The 16,739-nt window shown below is 52.4% G+C and overlaps 3 protein-coding genes across 4 annotated transcripts in view; all 3 read right to left on the bottom strand.

The window, feature by feature from the left end:
• Positions 1 to 10,046, bottom strand: part of ENOX2 (ecto-NOX disulfide-thiol exchanger 2) — a 33,077-nt gene extending 23,031 nt beyond the window's left edge. The window contains exon 1 of one of the 2 annotated variants that reach the window (XM_085059946.1): positions 9,984 to 10,046. Coding sequence is in view for 1 of the 2 variants with exons in the window: in XM_085059945.1 (XP_084916071.1) it covers positions 6,394 to 6,415 (22 nt within the window). In the remaining variant the exon portion in view is untranslated. Of the gene's footprint in view, positions 1 to 6,393; positions 6,566 to 9,983 lie in introns of those variants that run through there. The other variant, XM_085059945.1, reaches the window with a different exon arrangement.
• Positions 10,047 to 12,965: 2,919 nt separating this feature from the next.
• Positions 12,966 to 14,067, bottom strand: GPR119 (G protein-coupled receptor 119). The gene has a single exon (XM_085060862.1). It carries the CDS (start codon positions 14,065 to 14,067, stop codon positions 13,027 to 13,029), a length of 1,041 nt encoding a protein of 346 aa, XP_084916988.1. The 3' UTR covers positions 12,966 to 13,026.
• A 1,167-nt stretch (positions 14,068 to 15,234) lies between these two features.
• The window catches only part of BCORL1 (BCL6 corepressor like 1), a 67,972-nt gene continuing 66,467 nt past the window's right edge, over positions 15,235 to 16,739 (bottom strand). The window contains exon 13 of the transcript XR_014852143.1: positions 15,235 to 15,248. The gene's annotated coding sequence lies outside the window, so the exon portion shown is untranslated. The remainder of the gene's footprint in view (positions 15,249 to 16,739) is intronic.

Here is a 16,739-nt window from a genome sequence, read left to right as displayed (position 1 = left end):
CAACAATAGTCACGCCCAGCTATGCAGGATGCCTACAATGCTGTGTCTTAAATATTCCAAAGTCAAAATATCATGGAGGTCATGAGGGCTCAGGAAAACAAATCTGAATGCAGTAGGTTAAAAATAGAGAGGTTGTGCACAGGGAAGACATCAAGAGAAAGGAAAAGGAGCAGTTCTAAATTTACACTGATATTATCCATTGGATGTAAGAGGCAACATTGAACTTGAACGTTTGCCCACACTTGGGAATAGGGAAGGATGAAGAGAAGCAGCAGTACAGCCCAACACTGGACAGTCACCCTGCTCTGGCTGAAAACAATGCTGTGGAGACACCTGGAGCTGACCAGCACCTGAATGCCAGTGGACACTGCTCCAGTCACTGCTTCCCAACCCACCAGGGAGCACAGGCAGCCACTCACTCCAATGACTTCCAGCCCCAGGTTATGCTGGGATGCTCGTTACACCCGGTGGTGCAGAAGGAACACACTTCTTGGGCTCTGATGGCCCAAGGGAGGCAGCCATCTCCAGCAGGAAACAAGGACTGGAAAACTACTTGTGCCCTTGGCAAAAGATTTTTATTCATGTATTTTGTAAAACCAGCCAGATTCCTTAGGAGTAGGACAGGAAACTCTCACACTGGCAGACAGGAATGCAGCTCCTGGGAAGTGGATATGGTTCTGCTGGATTATGGTTCTGTGTCCCAGTTGCTCACAGGAGGCTCCAACCCCATCATGGACCTACAGGCAGGAGCAAACCTACAAATGCTTTGGAGTCTTCAGCAGCAGCTCTGACAATCCACCTCCTCCCCACGGCAGCCCAGCTGTGAGCCAGCATCTCTCCTGCCTTCAGCATATGAATTAACAAGACCAGATGGATAAAAAAAGGAGAGAAGACAGAGGTGATGGAGAACTAAGCAGTAATTAATAAGAACTTGTTTCTCTTCTTTTATATAATTTCTATCTGTAAACATCCAACCATCGGGCACTGGCATTAAACGTGGCCTCAAAGGCAGGAACCTGAAGAACAACTGAAAAATAAAAGAAAGGCAGATTCCCAGAATTCACCTGAAAAGCCCAGGAAAGCAGACAGTAATTAAAACTATTCCTGAGGAATTCTCCTCCAGGTTATCTCCTGCACCAAAACATCAACCTGGTCATGAGAATGTGTTTAAACAGCTGAAGAGGAGCAAAGGGGAGGCCGATGCAATTCAAGTAAAACGCTCTCGAAGAGGCACAGGAACACCACTGTTGGCTTTGTGATGAGACAGGTCTGTCTCAAAGCTCCCAGAATCTGTCCCACAGCTCCCAGAGTCGTGCCCAGATTGGGATGACTGGCAGCAGGCTAAGCTTGCAGCACAGTGCTCCCAAGCACTGTATCTCACTAAGAAGAGATGGAGTGAGGAGGTCCCAAATCAGCCCCTCAACTGATCCCCACCTCCAGCTTCCCCACTGCTCCAGAACCTGCTCTGCCAGCCAAGGTGGCAGCCCTGGCACAACCCTCAGGGAACACCACACATGCAGTGTGTGCCCCAGAGCAGGCAGCACCACTTAGGAAACACCTCCAAAACCAGCACTGGAAATTTTCTCATGTTTAGTTGACTTTCCCAGATTCTGATGTGCATTTTGACCTTCCACTGGGCACCACTGAGACAACTCCAACTTCACCTTCCTTCCCTCTCCCAGTTAAACACTCCCATCGCTCTCGCCCTCTCCTCACTCACAGATATGCCAGTCCCTTCAGCACATTAATTGCTGTCCATCGGGCTCACTGCATAGCTCTGTGCCTCTCCTGCACTGGGGAGCCCAGAACTGGACACAGCACTCCAGGTGTGATCTCACCAGTGCCAAGGGGAAGGAGACCCCCCCCAGACACGACTGACCCCCTTTGCCTCAAGGATACATTGTTGTTTCGGATTCCACTTGAAGCCAATCGGAACATTCCAGACTTTTTCCAGAAAGCTCTTTCCAGCAGTTTGTCCCCAGCATGTATCAGTGCATGGTGTCATTTTTCCCCAACATGGGGGATTCTCACAGAATAGTCTGGCTTGGAAGGGACCTTTAAAGGCAACACAGTCCAATTCCTGCCACAGGCAGGGAGAATCACCACAAGAACCACCTTTAGGTGACAGATGCCTAAGTTCAAGTTCACTGGAGTGGTTTTGAGAGGAAGTCAGGCAAAATCCAGTGTGAAATCTTAAAGGACAACGATGTGTTCACTTCAGCATTCCTCCAACAAATACAGTTCTAACTCTCCACAAGAGATGTGGGCACAACCATCACCAAGACCCTGCTGGGAAAACAGACCATGGATTTGCTTCAGCCACTCTATAAACATCCTACTTCCAAAAAATTTATAATTTATGGGCTCTCCATTAGATGCAATCAGATACACTCACTCACAGAGGCATCACATGATCCCCAGACGTGAATACAGCAACATTTTTGTGCTGGTACAAACTCGGGGTGTCAGGTTAATGCTCAGGGGTGACCACACACAGGGTGACTAAGAGACAGCAGAGCCAGGCACAGCCTCCTCAGCCAGAGCTCAGGTCCATGGAGAGCCCACACTGAGAGCTCTAGCCAAACCCCTCATGTGCTCCCACCAGGGAATTAGGGATTGTTTTTAACCTCAAGCCATGTGTCTACCAGAGAAGTCCAAAAACAGCCTCACCAGTCCTTGAGGGGACAAGAGTATGAATGAGACCAAGAATGATTACATTGCTCTCAGATTTTCAGAAAAAGTTACTGACTTTCCTACAGCTTTTATTTTCCAACTGCTATCTCATAGCCAATGATTCCTTCCTGTGATTCTCTGCATTAGAATGCAAGATTTAAAGATATAAAATGTGATTGCTTCACATCAAGTTTGTTGTCTAAAGTCAACAAATCACACAAGGGAAGGAGGAACATTTGCGCCATGTTTGCACCTGCTGTGAAATTTCATTCCCATTTACAGGTATTTTTTCTTTCAATTCTTTTTTTACAGGACCTCCAGGATCCCAAGATCTACTTCCACAGGCACTTTGCCCTGTTTCCTCCAGGCTACCACCAATGGATACAGAGTCACCTTCACCTACAGAAACCGTAACACATTTCAGGATCTGAGTGAGGGTGTGGGAAGCAGCGGAAATGTCCCAGCGTGTCCCCAGGGCTTGCCAACAGCTGGGAACAAAGAGCCATCAGCTGGAGGCACCCGTATGACTTGGAGCCTTGCCCTCAGGGTCCCCCAAAACAGCACCAGCTACCATCCACCGGCACATAACATCAAACACGGAGGAGCAAAACTTCTTGGGAAAGCTCTGCTCTCACTTCACCAGGATGGAGAAAGAGTAAATGCCCCAGGAAAGCAAGGGGCAGTATGGAAAGCAGGCAATGGAAACAGTAAGACAGGGACCTTGCTGCTCTGTTGCAGCATGGAGTTTGCTCCAAGAATTAAAACAAGCCAGAGAGAAGATTCACAACGCACTCTGGAATAAGGAACACCTCATTTTGTCAGATTCGCCTCCCGACACAGGATAAATGCCACGGACAGCAGCCAACTTTCAGACCCACCTGCCTCTCTGTCACCTCAGCAAACAGCCAGATCTCCAGCCACATCCCACTGGATACAGAGAATGTGGTCAGAAGAAAGCAGAAGCTGCAGAAAATCCTCTCTCCTGGGCACAGAGCACGATTAAAGCTGACAGGCTCAGCCAGTACAGCCAGAAGGCACAAACAGGAGCATCTCTGTCCTTTGTGCCAATCAGAACGAAGTGTCCTTGGCCATTTCAAGCTGCTCTGCTCAGGGGGGAAGGGACCAACACAGGAGCAAACCACAGGGGTTTGCTTAGTGCTCCTGTAGTGAGCCAGCCTGGAAAGGCCAAAATCAGCAGATTTCTGCATTTGCTGGGAAATGGTACACAGAAGGTATGGGGGAGGAGAAAATTTGGGTTTCCAGCAAGTGTCAGACCAGTGTCAGCACTTCCAGAGCCATATTGTGGCATAGGTGTCAGTGTGCCCTTCACCTCCCTGTTCCTATATCCAGGGATTTTCAGAAGAGTCAATTTTTAAGAGTGAGACATGAGGCACTGCCATAATGCAGTGACTAAACGTTTAAAAATAAAAACTTGGGCTAGAAGATTCCTCAGTGGAAAAACAGATCAGGGAAAGAAGAGGGAATCCTTAAAGATGAGCAGAAGGCGACTCTGGGCAAGGCCTCTCCCACAGCACAGCACATCAGTGTGGGAGGTTTTCCCCTCTGGAAGTAGGTGCTGAGGTATGCCTAATGGGAAGAGAGTCCACAGCTTCCCACTGAACAGCATTGACAATACATAGCCACCCCGTTCCATTGGGCTGGGATCAATCCAGCTCCATGCTGGGGCTAAATATGGCTGCAGCTTTCACAGCACACGTTCAGAAAGGGGCTGGAGAAATGGAAGATCTCAATGTTCCAGGCATAAATCAAGGGAAGCACCATCCTTACTGGGTCCTGTGCCAGACCCGGGATAGGACTTGGTTTTCCAGTCCTGCTAACAGAGCATGGCCATTCGCCTTAATGACCAGGGGAAAAATAAACCCCAAACAGTCCCTGAGGTGAACTGAAAAGCCTGTTTTAAGATCATTCCCATTACCAAAAGCTGGAAACACTGGAAATCACAACCAAAACATGGGATTGTGCGGCTCCTGTGCAACACTCCTGGTGATGCCTTTTTCTGAGTCCTGGAATCATGAGCCAGACACAGTCACATGATAAAGATGCAGTTACCTTTTATGAAGGGTTCTTCAGGTGCACAACACACCAAAATAGATGCCAAAAATATGCTGAAGGTGCACACGTGACACAGAGCGGGTACAATTTTATAAGTTTAGCAAATTAGCATAAATTACAAGAATCCCCAGTTAGAAACACAGGTGATGAGGTAATTCCCCCTTTTGGTTCAACCCCCTTCTGAAGCCCCACTTCCTCCCTACTAGCTAAACTTTGTTTATGAGAAAGTGCCCTGACCTTGGTTCTCAGTAGATAAGATAGGGCCTTAGCAATGTGTTTCGTCTTTCTTTCCAACAGGGTAGGTGAAATGCTAGCTATGAATCTACACCATTGTTCAACAACAAGCTACAGAATTACAGGTATATGTGAAGAATATATAAAAGCAAAAATCAGTTTGGCATCACTGGGACCACTTAGAAACAACACAGCACCCACGGGACTGCCACCTCAGGATTTGGGTAAAATGTTCCCTGCTGAGTTCAGGAACATTCAGTTAAGTGGTGGCATGAGTTCTGCCACAAGCCTGGCACTACTCTGGAACCACTCTGGAGCCACGTGCTCTGGCTGCAGCCTCACTCTGCTCAGGCACTGGAACAGTTTTCCTGCCATCCAACCAGTTAATAAACAGCAGGAACATAAACCTCTGCCCGAAAACTCAAATTACAACTATGAACAGGTACTCTGACACTGCCACACACTTAAAAGCCCAATACACTCAAAAAGCCTGTGCAGGCTGGTGCTTGTATGGTGGTATTTTGGGGTGTCCTGAAACCCTCTCAGCTACTCTGGGTCATGCTTTGGGATACCGCAGGTCCCTCTGAACCCCTCAGGTGACATTCTCAGGTACCCTAAGCTCCTCTGAACCCCTCACATCATGTTTTGGGGTCCCCTAGGACCCTCCAACCACCTCAGATCATCTTTTGAGGTGCCCTTAGAACCTCAGAACTTCTTTGGGCTCTATTTTGCGGCCCCCTGAGTTCCTCTGATCCTCTCAGCTTGTGTTCCGGGATGCCCCAGATCCCTCTGAACCTGTTAAGGTGACACTTGGGGTCCCCTGGGCTCCTCTGAACACTTATTAGACTTCTCTTACTGAGCATCGGGGGAACTCCAGAAATGGGCTGACACAGGCTTTACTATAAATATGGATTTACCTTTTGCCAACATCGGCAAATACAGGAAATAAGCAGTACTCAGTCTAAGCAGGGTGCCTGTGTTTTTGGGAACAAACTGGAATCCGGGACACACTGTGCCATGGGTTACACAGTGCTGGTTTTAAGACCTCAAGAAATGCACTTTAGAAGACACCAAAGAACATCTGCAGCAATCAATTAGAACACAAAAAAGACCAGCAGGGAAGGGAAAGGAGAGAGATACCGAGGCTTTGAAGTTGCATTTTGATCCCAACCATTTCCTTTTGGAAACTACTTCCCAGGCTCAAAAACTACTGCTGGGCTCATGCATATTCCTCTACCACACTCCTGGCTTAATTACCACTGGTAGAGATTCACAAAGATCAGTCTGAGCTGGAAGCTGGCCAGGCACGTTGATGAGAGCAGCACTATTTTGACAGTGACTTCTGTCAACTCTAGATAATCCTACAGGGCAGCAGGAGCCATGCAGGGAATCCCAGAACCCCCCCTGCGTTACCTGCGAACTGCACGAGGAACATGGCAAGATGGTCATAAGGCAGGAATTCAGCCAGTTCTCCCACTGCTCCCAGCTTGGCTTTTTGTTTGAAAAATCCGAGTGCCAGGCTGAGCCCCCTCACTCAGCTCTAGCGCCCAGCACAAGAGAAAAGTTGGGACCTAATGACAGCAGAACTGCTCCAGCACAGGCAGGACAGCCCAGGCGTGAAAGCACAGGCTGGTCTGGAGCTGGCACCCAGCAGCTCCATGTGTCACCATCCGTCTCCAGTGACTGACACCCATAGGCAGATTCCAGGATGCAGGGGATGGAGGCGGATGAGCAGGTGGGGAGGCAATTAGCAGCCAGAGCATCTAAATTTGCCAGGGATTTCATACATCACTGCTCTAAGCACTGGCATGCAGCTCAATAAACCCTGTTTCCATGCCCGAGATTAGTAGCCTTTGCACTGAAAGATTAATTCCTGGTAATCTTTGATGGTAAGAGGCACACTGCTTGCTTTCCTTGTTTCTGGAGGCTTGTATTTGAAAGAAATATATTAATTTCAGGCAAGCTAATTATTCTAGCAGGGCACTATAAAACCAAGAGACACAAAGAGGCCTTTTCTCTTTTCTCCTTTACGCGTGAGAATGCAGCAGTCAGCAACCCTGGTCAGGGACACCAGCCTGCAGAGTTTTCATAAAAACACAGCCACAGCAGCAAAAATAGGGTGATTTGACCAAGTCCTGTACGAGCTGTGCTCTTCACTCACTGTTGTAACCCAAAACAAAGGAAAAAATTCCTTACCAGCATGTGCGTACACATAGATGTGTCACCAGCACCAACCAAACAGCCCTTGGTGCTGACCAACAGTGGAACCTGCCATGCCCACCACACTGTCGCTGTTGAGCCGCTAGCAGAGTAAAAAACCCAGTTCTCAGTGGCAAGAAGGAAAAAGACCTTTATTGCTTTGATTTCATCATATATATAGAATTTTCAAAGGTCACCCAGATTGGTCAGTCAGAAACCTCCCCCTAGGCCTGACTGGCCAGGCCTGCACCATCCAGATCTTGGGACACTGTTTTTAATAACATCCAAACTTTATCTTTATTTATAAAACACAAAAGGAATTCTCATGGGAAAGACCTGTGCTAGCCACACCACACCAAATTATTAAATATTCCATTGAATGTTTCCAGGATGCACACAAGGCTCTGCCAAACCACCCTCCCTCTGCACACACATCTAGGAATTCTGACACTGGGATTATCAGGGGGTGAGCTGCTTATGCTCCACGGGGTGCAGAGCAGGTGGCTCCAGGCAGCTCACTGGTCCCATCCCTTTCTGTCCTTCCAGCCTCCCTCAGCACTCCTGGAGAGCAACACCCAGCATATGCCACCTCAGAACAATGCTCAACAGCTCATATTTTCAGAAATATCTTTTGGAAAAGCTAGGAGAAGAAAATTGATGGGCAAAGGTATGCAGAACTAACTACACAGCTACTGGGGAAGAAAAAAGGGGTGAAGAAGAGAAAAAAGACGGGGGAAAAAAGGGAGGACACAAAGAAAACTCCAGCAGAGCCAGCAATCAGAATAATCAGAAAATCCCAGTGCAAAAGCCTGGACTGGTGGGCAAGAGAGCCTTGTGGAAAGCCAACACCAGAGTGAGGAACTGGTGGCTGAGAGTGAAGCAGCAGCCGGGATGGACACACCGGAACTGGAATAATGTCAGCAGAAAAGTTGGGGATTAAGGGAGAAATCTCACACCATCTTTGGAAGGTATACAGAATACTTCAGTAGCAACACCTGATCTTTGAAATGACTCGGTGGTTGAACCTCATCCTTGCTACAAGCTCCAAACACATGACCTTCAACACAGAAACCTGACCTTACCCTGGCTCCCACACAGCTTTCAACAACAGCTCAAGGGGCTTTTTAATTAGATCCTCAAAATTCCTCAAATAAGCCTTGAAGAAACAGAGAACCCAACCACTTGGCTTCCAGCACAGGGAAGAGCAGGGCTGGAGTAGGAAGGAACACAAGTTGGAGGGACAAACTCCTACCCCAGGTTGCCTCTGTGCTTTCTCACCATCTCACAGCTCTGCTGCAACTTTCTGCAGGAAAATACGGAAAAATACAGTGGCTAATAAATGAAGCTAATTAGAGGTGTAGACGAACGAGGAGCTTACCCAAGGATTAATGTTTGTGTAACAAGCACGCGGCACTAAAGAAGAAAAACATCTCTGCGCAGCACAACATGGATGTACCTTACCGGTAACAGCACACAGCACCAAAATATGAGGAAAATAAGAGAGTAAAAAGCACATAAACTGAAGAAGCTCAATATAAATGCTCAAGGAGCCAAATAAATGCACGCACGTGCATATGTGAGTCCTAGTCCAGGGCTGTGGGAGAGCTGCAGCCCACGGCAGCTGTGGGCACCAGCACGAGCGTCCCCAGAGCTCCCTGTGCTGCCCACAGACAGTCTGCCGTGGCACCACGGATCCAGCACAGCCCAGATACACTGTGAGCCTCGGCAGAAAGGGAGAACACAACCAGGTACATCCCACCCCGGGGGGGAAGCTGCTGCCACCTTCACCCCCCCACCCCTTTTGCAAACCATTCGCTCTTGGAGCATCAAAATAATTTCTTTATATGCAACTAATTTCTCGTTGTGCCACTTGCACAGGATAATCGAGCTTGAAAGAGACCTTCAAGATGATCCAGACCCACCACCACCATCAAAATCACCCCTAAAACACATCCCCAAGTGCCTCCTGAGCACATCCAGAGATGGTGCGTCCACCACCTCCCGAACAACTTATTCCAAGGCCTGACCACACTGGTAGGGAAACGATTGTTTCTAATGTCTAACCTGAACCCACCCTGGCACGGGTAGGCCATTTCCTCTCACCTTGAGGAAACACGGCATGGCACAAGATCCCGATCCCCACCTGGCTGCCCTCTCCTGTCAGGAGTTGTGCGGAGTCAGAAGCTTCCCCTGAGCCTCCTTTCTCCAGTCTGAGCCCCTGCCAGCTCCTTCAGCCGCTCCTGGTGCTCCAGACCTTTCCCTGGGAAATCTCCATCCTTTCTGAGGTGATTTTTATGTCTTTTTTGAAGTGATTTTAACTACCACTTAACCCAAACAGTGGTCTAAACACTTCCCACATGGAATAAACCTTCCCACACAGTCTCCCCACCACCCAGAGGGACCCGGAGCCCCGAAGGTGTCCTCGCCAGTCTTCCCGATGTCCCGACGGTTCCCATGAGGCTGTTCAGGTCCTCCACAAAACTCCCCCGCTAGCTGGGCCCGGCCGGAGCCTCGGAGGAGGCCGGTCCTGTCCAGCGAGCCCCGCCGCCGGCCGGGCAGCGGCCCGGAGGGCCATGGAGGGCAGGGCAGTACCTCCGCACGCCGGGGCGCCGGCAGGGGAGCGCTCCGGGCCCAGCCGCGGCCGCCGCCCGCTCGCCGCCGCCTGCTGTAGGCCGGCCCGAGCGCCGCCCGGCCTCTCCCACCGGGGCCCCGGGGCAGGGCAAGGCCGGGGCAGCCCCGCTCCCCCCAGTCGGGTCTGCAGCCCGCGCAGCCCCCGATCCCCGATCCCCGATCCCCGCACTCACCGCCCGGCCCGGCCCGGCCGCTCCCGCACGCGCCGCCGCTTCCGCCGCCCCGCCCCGCGCGCCCCCGCCGAGCCGGCCCATTGGCTGCCGCCGGGGCAGGGGGCGGGGCGGGGGCTGCGCGCGCACCCCGGGGGGATCGGCACGGCGTACGGAAGGGTGGGAGCGCGCGGGGCGGGACCGGGACCGGGACCATCCCACCGGGAACACCCCACCGGGACCGGGCATACTGCACCGGAAACATCCCACTGGGACCGGGAATATCCCACCGGGACCGGGCATACTCCACCGGAAACATCCCACCGGGACCGGGCACATCCCACTGGCCACATCCCACCGGGAACATCCCACCGGAACACCTCACAGGGACAGGGCCAGCCCCCCAGCTGCTCTCTCCCATCCCCGGGACTGCTGCTGTCGCCCTCCTTTCCCGCGCCCCGGTTCTGTGCACGCTCTCCGCGGCCACTTCTGCTCCCCGGCCTCGGGCAGAGCCGCCCCTGGATGCCCCCGGTACCAGAGCAGAGAGCAGCCTGCCCCAAAAGCGTTTATTCAGCGCAGGGCAGCAGTGGGGCAAGCACCCTTCATCCTTCCCTGTCTCCCTGTGGGGCAGGATGGCTCCATCCCCGCTCTCGCCATGGCCTCCCTGCACACACGCCGGTCCAGCCGCTCCCGCGGACAGTGCTTGGTGCCGCTGTCACTGCAGGCTGGAGTGGGACGGCAGCAGGGGCTCTCTGTGATGAGGGATGGGGGCAGGCATGGCCTCACAAGAAATGTCTGCTATTCCAGGTTATCCTAGCAGGATGTGGAGGTGTATCCAGGGATGGAGCCCCAGCTGCACCAGCCTGTGATTTCCCCTCCAGCCCATGGCTTGGAGAGAGACGAGATGGGTCAGTGCCAGAGTGAGATGCCCAGCAAAGGATGCTCCACTGCAGGAGGAGCTCTACCTCCAGCTGCACCGTGTCCCCCACCTGCACAGTGTCACAGAATCCCAGAATGGTTTGGATTGGAAGGGACCTTAAAGCCCATCCCATTCCAACCCGCTGTCATGGGCACCATCCACTAGACCCGATTGCTCCAAGCCCTATCCAACCTGGCCTGGAACACTTCCAGGGATCCAGGGGCAGCCACAGCTTCTCCAAGCAACTGTGCCAGGACATCCCCACCCTCACAGGGAACAATTTCTTCCCAGTGTCCCATCCAACCCTCTGGCAGCAGGAAGCCATTCCCCCTTATCCCATCACTCTAAACCCTTGTTCAAAGTCCACATTTTCCGTCTCTCTTGTAGGCTCCCTTCTGGTACTGGAGGTGTTCCCCCTCCAATCCAAGCCCCTGTGCTGTGTCCATGGCACCGATGCTACTTGAGCCATGATCCCACTTGGACAGGGATCCTGCACAGCTGATCCTGCTCCTCGTGCTGATCCAGACCTGCAGTCTGACCAGCTCTGTGCCTGGGCTCACGTGGCAGAGGCAGCAGTCAGAAAGCTTGGGAAGCAGCACAACACCCATGTCCAAAGTGTCCCCGTTCCTGCTGGGACCTGCTGCCTTGGAGGAAGGCAGAGGCTCGGTGAGGATGATCGAAGCTACAGCTATCAGAGCTCAGGCGTCACCAAGCAGAGGCAGTAAATCCCTGGTGCAGGGAGATGATGGGCTGAGCCCTCGAGCTGAGTCAGGCTGGATCCACCTACCACATCCACCTACAGCAGCCCACATAACCAGACTGCTCCAGGCAGCCTTCCCTCAAGCTCAGTCCATCTGGCACAGCCAGGAACAGTGTCTGCCATGTGTTAGCTGGTCCCAGGCCTTTCCCAGGCAGAGGGAGATGCCATAGAGGGCGATGCCATAGAGGGCATCTTGTTTTGGGGTTTTTTAAAGACACTCTGTCTAGACGCACTCTCATTTTTGTCTTTTCCTCTAGGATGGGGAAGGCCTCAGCTTTATGGCAAGTTCTGGATGCAAGTGGATATAGCCCTGAGCCTTCATGTCTGCCAGTGGGGCAAGAACTGAGGTGGGAACAGTTACTGTTTCATGCAGAGCACGTTCATTTTCAGGGTAGGTACATTTATAGCAAATAAACCTCTTCTAAGGGAAGTGTTCTTGCTGTGTGGATGAAATGAAATGATTTCATGAGAAGCAATTAAATATCATCATAGGCTCTGGCAGGGGCAGCCATCTGGCTACCACTGCAGGGCAGAAGGGGGGCTCCCATGGAGTGAGTGGATGTGCAAGGAAGCTTCCATTCCCAAAGCCTGGGTGGGACAGAGCAGCTCTCCTTCATGGGGATCTCTGAGGCAGCCGATCATCCATCTCGTTGTTCAGCCAGTTACTCATTAACTCACTTTACAGCGTGGGCAAACAGTGACAGCAGTGCCCAGGCTGCCCCCCTGCCCTGGGACGGCCCCCAGCCCTGGGTCACACCAGACCCCACACAGGCATGGCCACGGCCAAGCCCTCATGTCCCCCATGCCCAAACCCACCCCCCTCACCTCTGCCCTGGGTGGGCACAGCCCAAAGCAGGGATGACCCTGTGTAGAACTGAGAGGTGGGTTTGGGAAGGGAATGGGAGCACCTGTGGTCCTGGAGGGCTTGGGGATGTTCACCCCTCTCCCAGCCTCTGTTGCTAGGGCTGAGCAGATGGAGACCCCCCTGTGCCCACACCTGCCCCAGGCACAATGGAGCCAGTGCTACAGACAGAGGGAAGGGCAGGGGAAGCCAGGCAGCGATGGGTGAAGGGTTTTGCCTGTGGAGCAAGTGGGAGAGCTTGGTCCAGGAGACATGAGGCTGTTCCAGCAGAGGCTCTCCAGGGAAAACCTGCAACGTGGGGTGCCTGGGGCTGGGGCAAAGCAGGCTGTGCTGTGGGTTGTGGTGTTGTGATACAAGCATTGTGGGGCAGTGGGGAGGCTGGAATCTGGCCATAGTGATGTCTGGGAATTAACATCCAGATTGGTCCCACCCATCTGTGATCTCCTTCACAGCTGACAGGCCCCAAGTTCATGGTCACAATGCAGATGGGGAGCTGGAAAGCCAGAGACAGCCACTCCTTACCGAGTCAGTCCTGGAGCTCCAGGCAGGACACAGCAGGGAGAGCTTTGGTGTCTCTGCCAGGCAAACAGCGGCCATTGCCCAGGTAGAGTAGGACCCTCCTCTTCACACCTGCAGCCATTTGGGAGAGCTGGAGCTGCACATCCCTCTGCCAGTAGGAATAGAGCAGTGGATCTAGGAGGGAGTTGCCCAGCCCCAGCAGCCAGAGGAAGTTCTCGATGACTTTGTAGGGGAAGCACTCGGGGCAGACCATCTGCACGACGCCGGCGATGAAGAAGGGCAGCCAGGAGAGGGTGAAGCACCCGATGAGCATAGCCACTGTGCGTATGGCCTTCATGTCACTGGTAGCACGGGGTGGGGGACAGCTCCCCCCCAGCCCCGCCTGCTCCACCTCCTGGATGTGCTGCACATGCACCGAGGCGATTTTCAGCATGTCACAGTAGAGGTAGAGGAAGAGGAAGAGCGCGGGGAAGAAGCCAAGGCAGAACATGGTGAGCATGTAGGAAGGCTGGAAGACATTGAAGAAAGAGCACTTCCAATGGTTGGAGACCTTCTGGAAACGTGGGATGAGGACCGGAAGGAAGCCGATGATGGCAGCAACCAGCCAGAGCCCCACCAAGCACACCCCAACACGGAGGCCTGTCACCAGCTGGAAATAGTGGAAAGGCTTCCGGATTGCCAGGTGCCTGTCACATGCAACCAGGATCAGGGATATGATGGAGGCAGCACAGGAGGAGGTCACAAAAGCCATTCTCAGGATGCAAAACTTCTGGGAAGGACGAAAGGGCTGGGAAAGCTCATCTATGGCCAGGCCCATGACTGTAAAGCCAACCATGGCATCCGCAAAGGCGAGATTGAGGACAAAATAGAGCCCCTTGGAGCCACTTTTCTGGATGTGGCAGAGGAGGACAATGGCCACCAGCATGTTGACAGCGATGATGAGAGAGGCCAGCACAGCAAGGATGGCTCCCAGGGCCCAGCTGGCCGTGGCTGTCCCATGTGGGGCACAGCAGAGAGATGGAGTGTCCCCAGAATGATTCTCAGGCATCGCTCACCTGGGCTCTCTCAGTAGGTACAGCTCAGCAGCAGGTGCAGCCCCTCGCTCTCTGGGGAGCAGCAGGAGCCCCAGGATCAGCAAGAGTCCAGGGAGCAGCAGGAGCCCAAAGAGCAGCAGGACCCTGGGCAGCAGGGGTGTCCCTTAGGGAAGCAGAGCTCTGGCAGCAGCTGCCCACGGAAGGAACTGCTGGACTCACAGCACCCGCTGTGCCCACGGAGGTCCCTCCCCTCCAGCCACGTTTCCAGACAACCCTGGAGCAGAGGGAGCAAGGAACACCTGGCAGGAAGCTGCCATGGTGGCACACGGGGCAGTGGCCATTTCCCCCGGACATCCCTGCTCACACACAGGGACTGGGAATGGGGACAAGCACAGAGAGTTCCCAACGCCCAGCAGAGCTCGTGGGGCTCCTGGGGGTCAGTGCCAGACCCAGGACAGCTTCTTCCTGCTGGGACCAAGGGAATACTGCTGACCCCTAGCTGGAGCAGCAGCTGTGAAGGCCACCATGTTACAATGGGGAAAAGCACTGACAAAGGATGTGTGCTCAAATACAGATGGAGAAACATCTGCCAGCCTGGGAGCCCAGCATTCACAACTGGGAATCTACAGTGCCCTTGGCAAGCACAACAGGGAGCCCAGAGCATCCTTGGGGAGCCCAAAACTAAGGAATTGCTGGAACCTGCAGGACAAAAATCCACCACAATCTGCAAAGAGGCCTTGGATGCAGGCAGAAGATAGCCATGGCTCTCCAAGAGCTGGTGTCCTCTGCCCACTCACGATCCAGGTAACTGGCTACTGCCCAGAAGAGCCTCTCTCTGAGAGCTCCCCCTTCACAGCCCTTTGGGTCCCCAGGAACACCAGGCTGGCTCCAGGCTCCCTGACACAGGTCATATCCAAAGACAGTCCATCATTAACTGACCTCTGTCGCTGTTGAGCCACTAGCAGAGAGAAGAATCCAGTTCTCAGTGGCAAGAAGGAAAAGGCCTTTATTGTTTTGATTTCATCATATATATAGAGTTTTCAAAGGTCACCCAGATTGGTCAGTCAGAAACCTCCCCCTAGGCCTGATTGGCCAGGCCTGCACCGTCCAAGTCTTGGGACACTGTTTTTAATAACATCCAAACCTTATCTTTATTTATAAAACACAAAAGGATTTCTCATGGGAAAGACCTGTGCTAGCCACAGACCTCAGTCCTGGGAGAGTTTAATGAACTGTGCCATGATACTTCCAATGAATATATGTAAGTACTACTAACAGTAAAAAATAATAATTCTATATACACACGTGTGCTTTACTAATCATGAATGTATTCACCTCACTAGTAGTAACTTGTAACAAAGAAATTAATGGAAGCAAAGCCTCTGCAGTCTTGTGTTACAGAATCCCACATCCCTTACACCCCCCCGGGTAGGCTGACTTTCACAGGGCATGACAATGACAGCTCCAGCTGCTACACAGAGTGTCACAAACCTCTTCTACCTTGTGATCTGGAAAAATCCAGGCTGCCAGGAAACGGGCAGGACTGAGCTTTCCTCTGTCAAACAGTAACCTGGGGAGAGGCTGAGTGTGGCGTGTAGGCAGGAGGGGGGCACCGGCAGGGAGGGAAGGAGCAGCAGACTTGAGAATGGGGGGCACTGGCTGCAGCTGTGGAGCAGGGAGGCCCCTGGGGAACACCTGGGTTCTGTACTGCAGGTGGCCATGGGAAGGGTTCAGGTGACTTTACACACCCTCTACTTTTGTTTGCCCAGGGAGACATCTGGGAAGCCTTTTCCCTGATGGTGGAGAGGGTCCAGACCCCACAGAATGAGATCAAGCATGAGGAAGAAGTGGCAGGACAGTGAGGAGAAAGTATAGGCTGCAGCCAGTGCCTCCCTGTCCTGCTTTACTGGTGTGTTCAGCTTTAATGTATCAGGACCACACATATTTTTACCTTCAACACTTGGGGAGGGCTGTGACTGGTTTCTATGGAGCCTTCCATGTCCGGGTTCCACCTCACGGACCCTCTTGTGGCTGCAGGGGAGCAGGTACAGACTGCTTGGGTGTGTTCCCACACACTGCCTAGCACAGTCTGCTGAGCTGGGCCCTGCACTGACAGCCCTGCTCAAGGCGGGATTTCAGTCCAAGAGCTCAGTGGAGTCGCCTTCCCCACACCCACAGCTTCTACAGGCAGCTCTGCCTTTGCAACACCAATTCTCTGCCTTTTTTCCCAGCTGGATTTGGCTGAACCTTCCTTGTGTGACTTGCACAGAATCTCAGCTCATATCAGGCCCAGCCAGGACAGGCTGCTGTGTCACAAGGGACCTTCATCGAAACCAAAGCCACCCCCCAAAGAGGAAAGGGAGCAGGAACATAAGAACTGTTTGCTTTCATAGTCATAAACATTAAAAAATAACCAAAAACCAGAAGAGGATGACCTAAATATCCTGGATTTTCTGCTCAGCACCAGAGCCATTTTCAAGCTGAGCTCACCTTTAAAGCACAGTACCTGGCTTTACAAATTATGTAAGCAAAAGTGGTGTGAGTAATAGTAATATAAGCAGGAATTTAAGAGACTGAGGTTTGACAAAACTGAGCTGAGAGGGCAACAGGGTCATTTTCTGACACTAAAAACTTGGATTTAGAAACACCCTCCACTGTAATGAATCCCACAGATCACTTTTATATA

Source organism: Lichenostomus cassidix, chromosome 4A, assembly GCF_008360975.1.
Source record: "Lichenostomus cassidix isolate B80296 chromosome 4A, HeHo_3.0, whole genome shotgun sequence".
Lineage (NCBI taxonomy): Eukaryota > Metazoa > Chordata > Aves > Passeriformes > Meliphagidae > Lichenostomus > Lichenostomus cassidix.
Note: the sequence above shows the minus strand (reverse complement) of the source record. Positions and strands in the feature narration are given on the sequence as shown.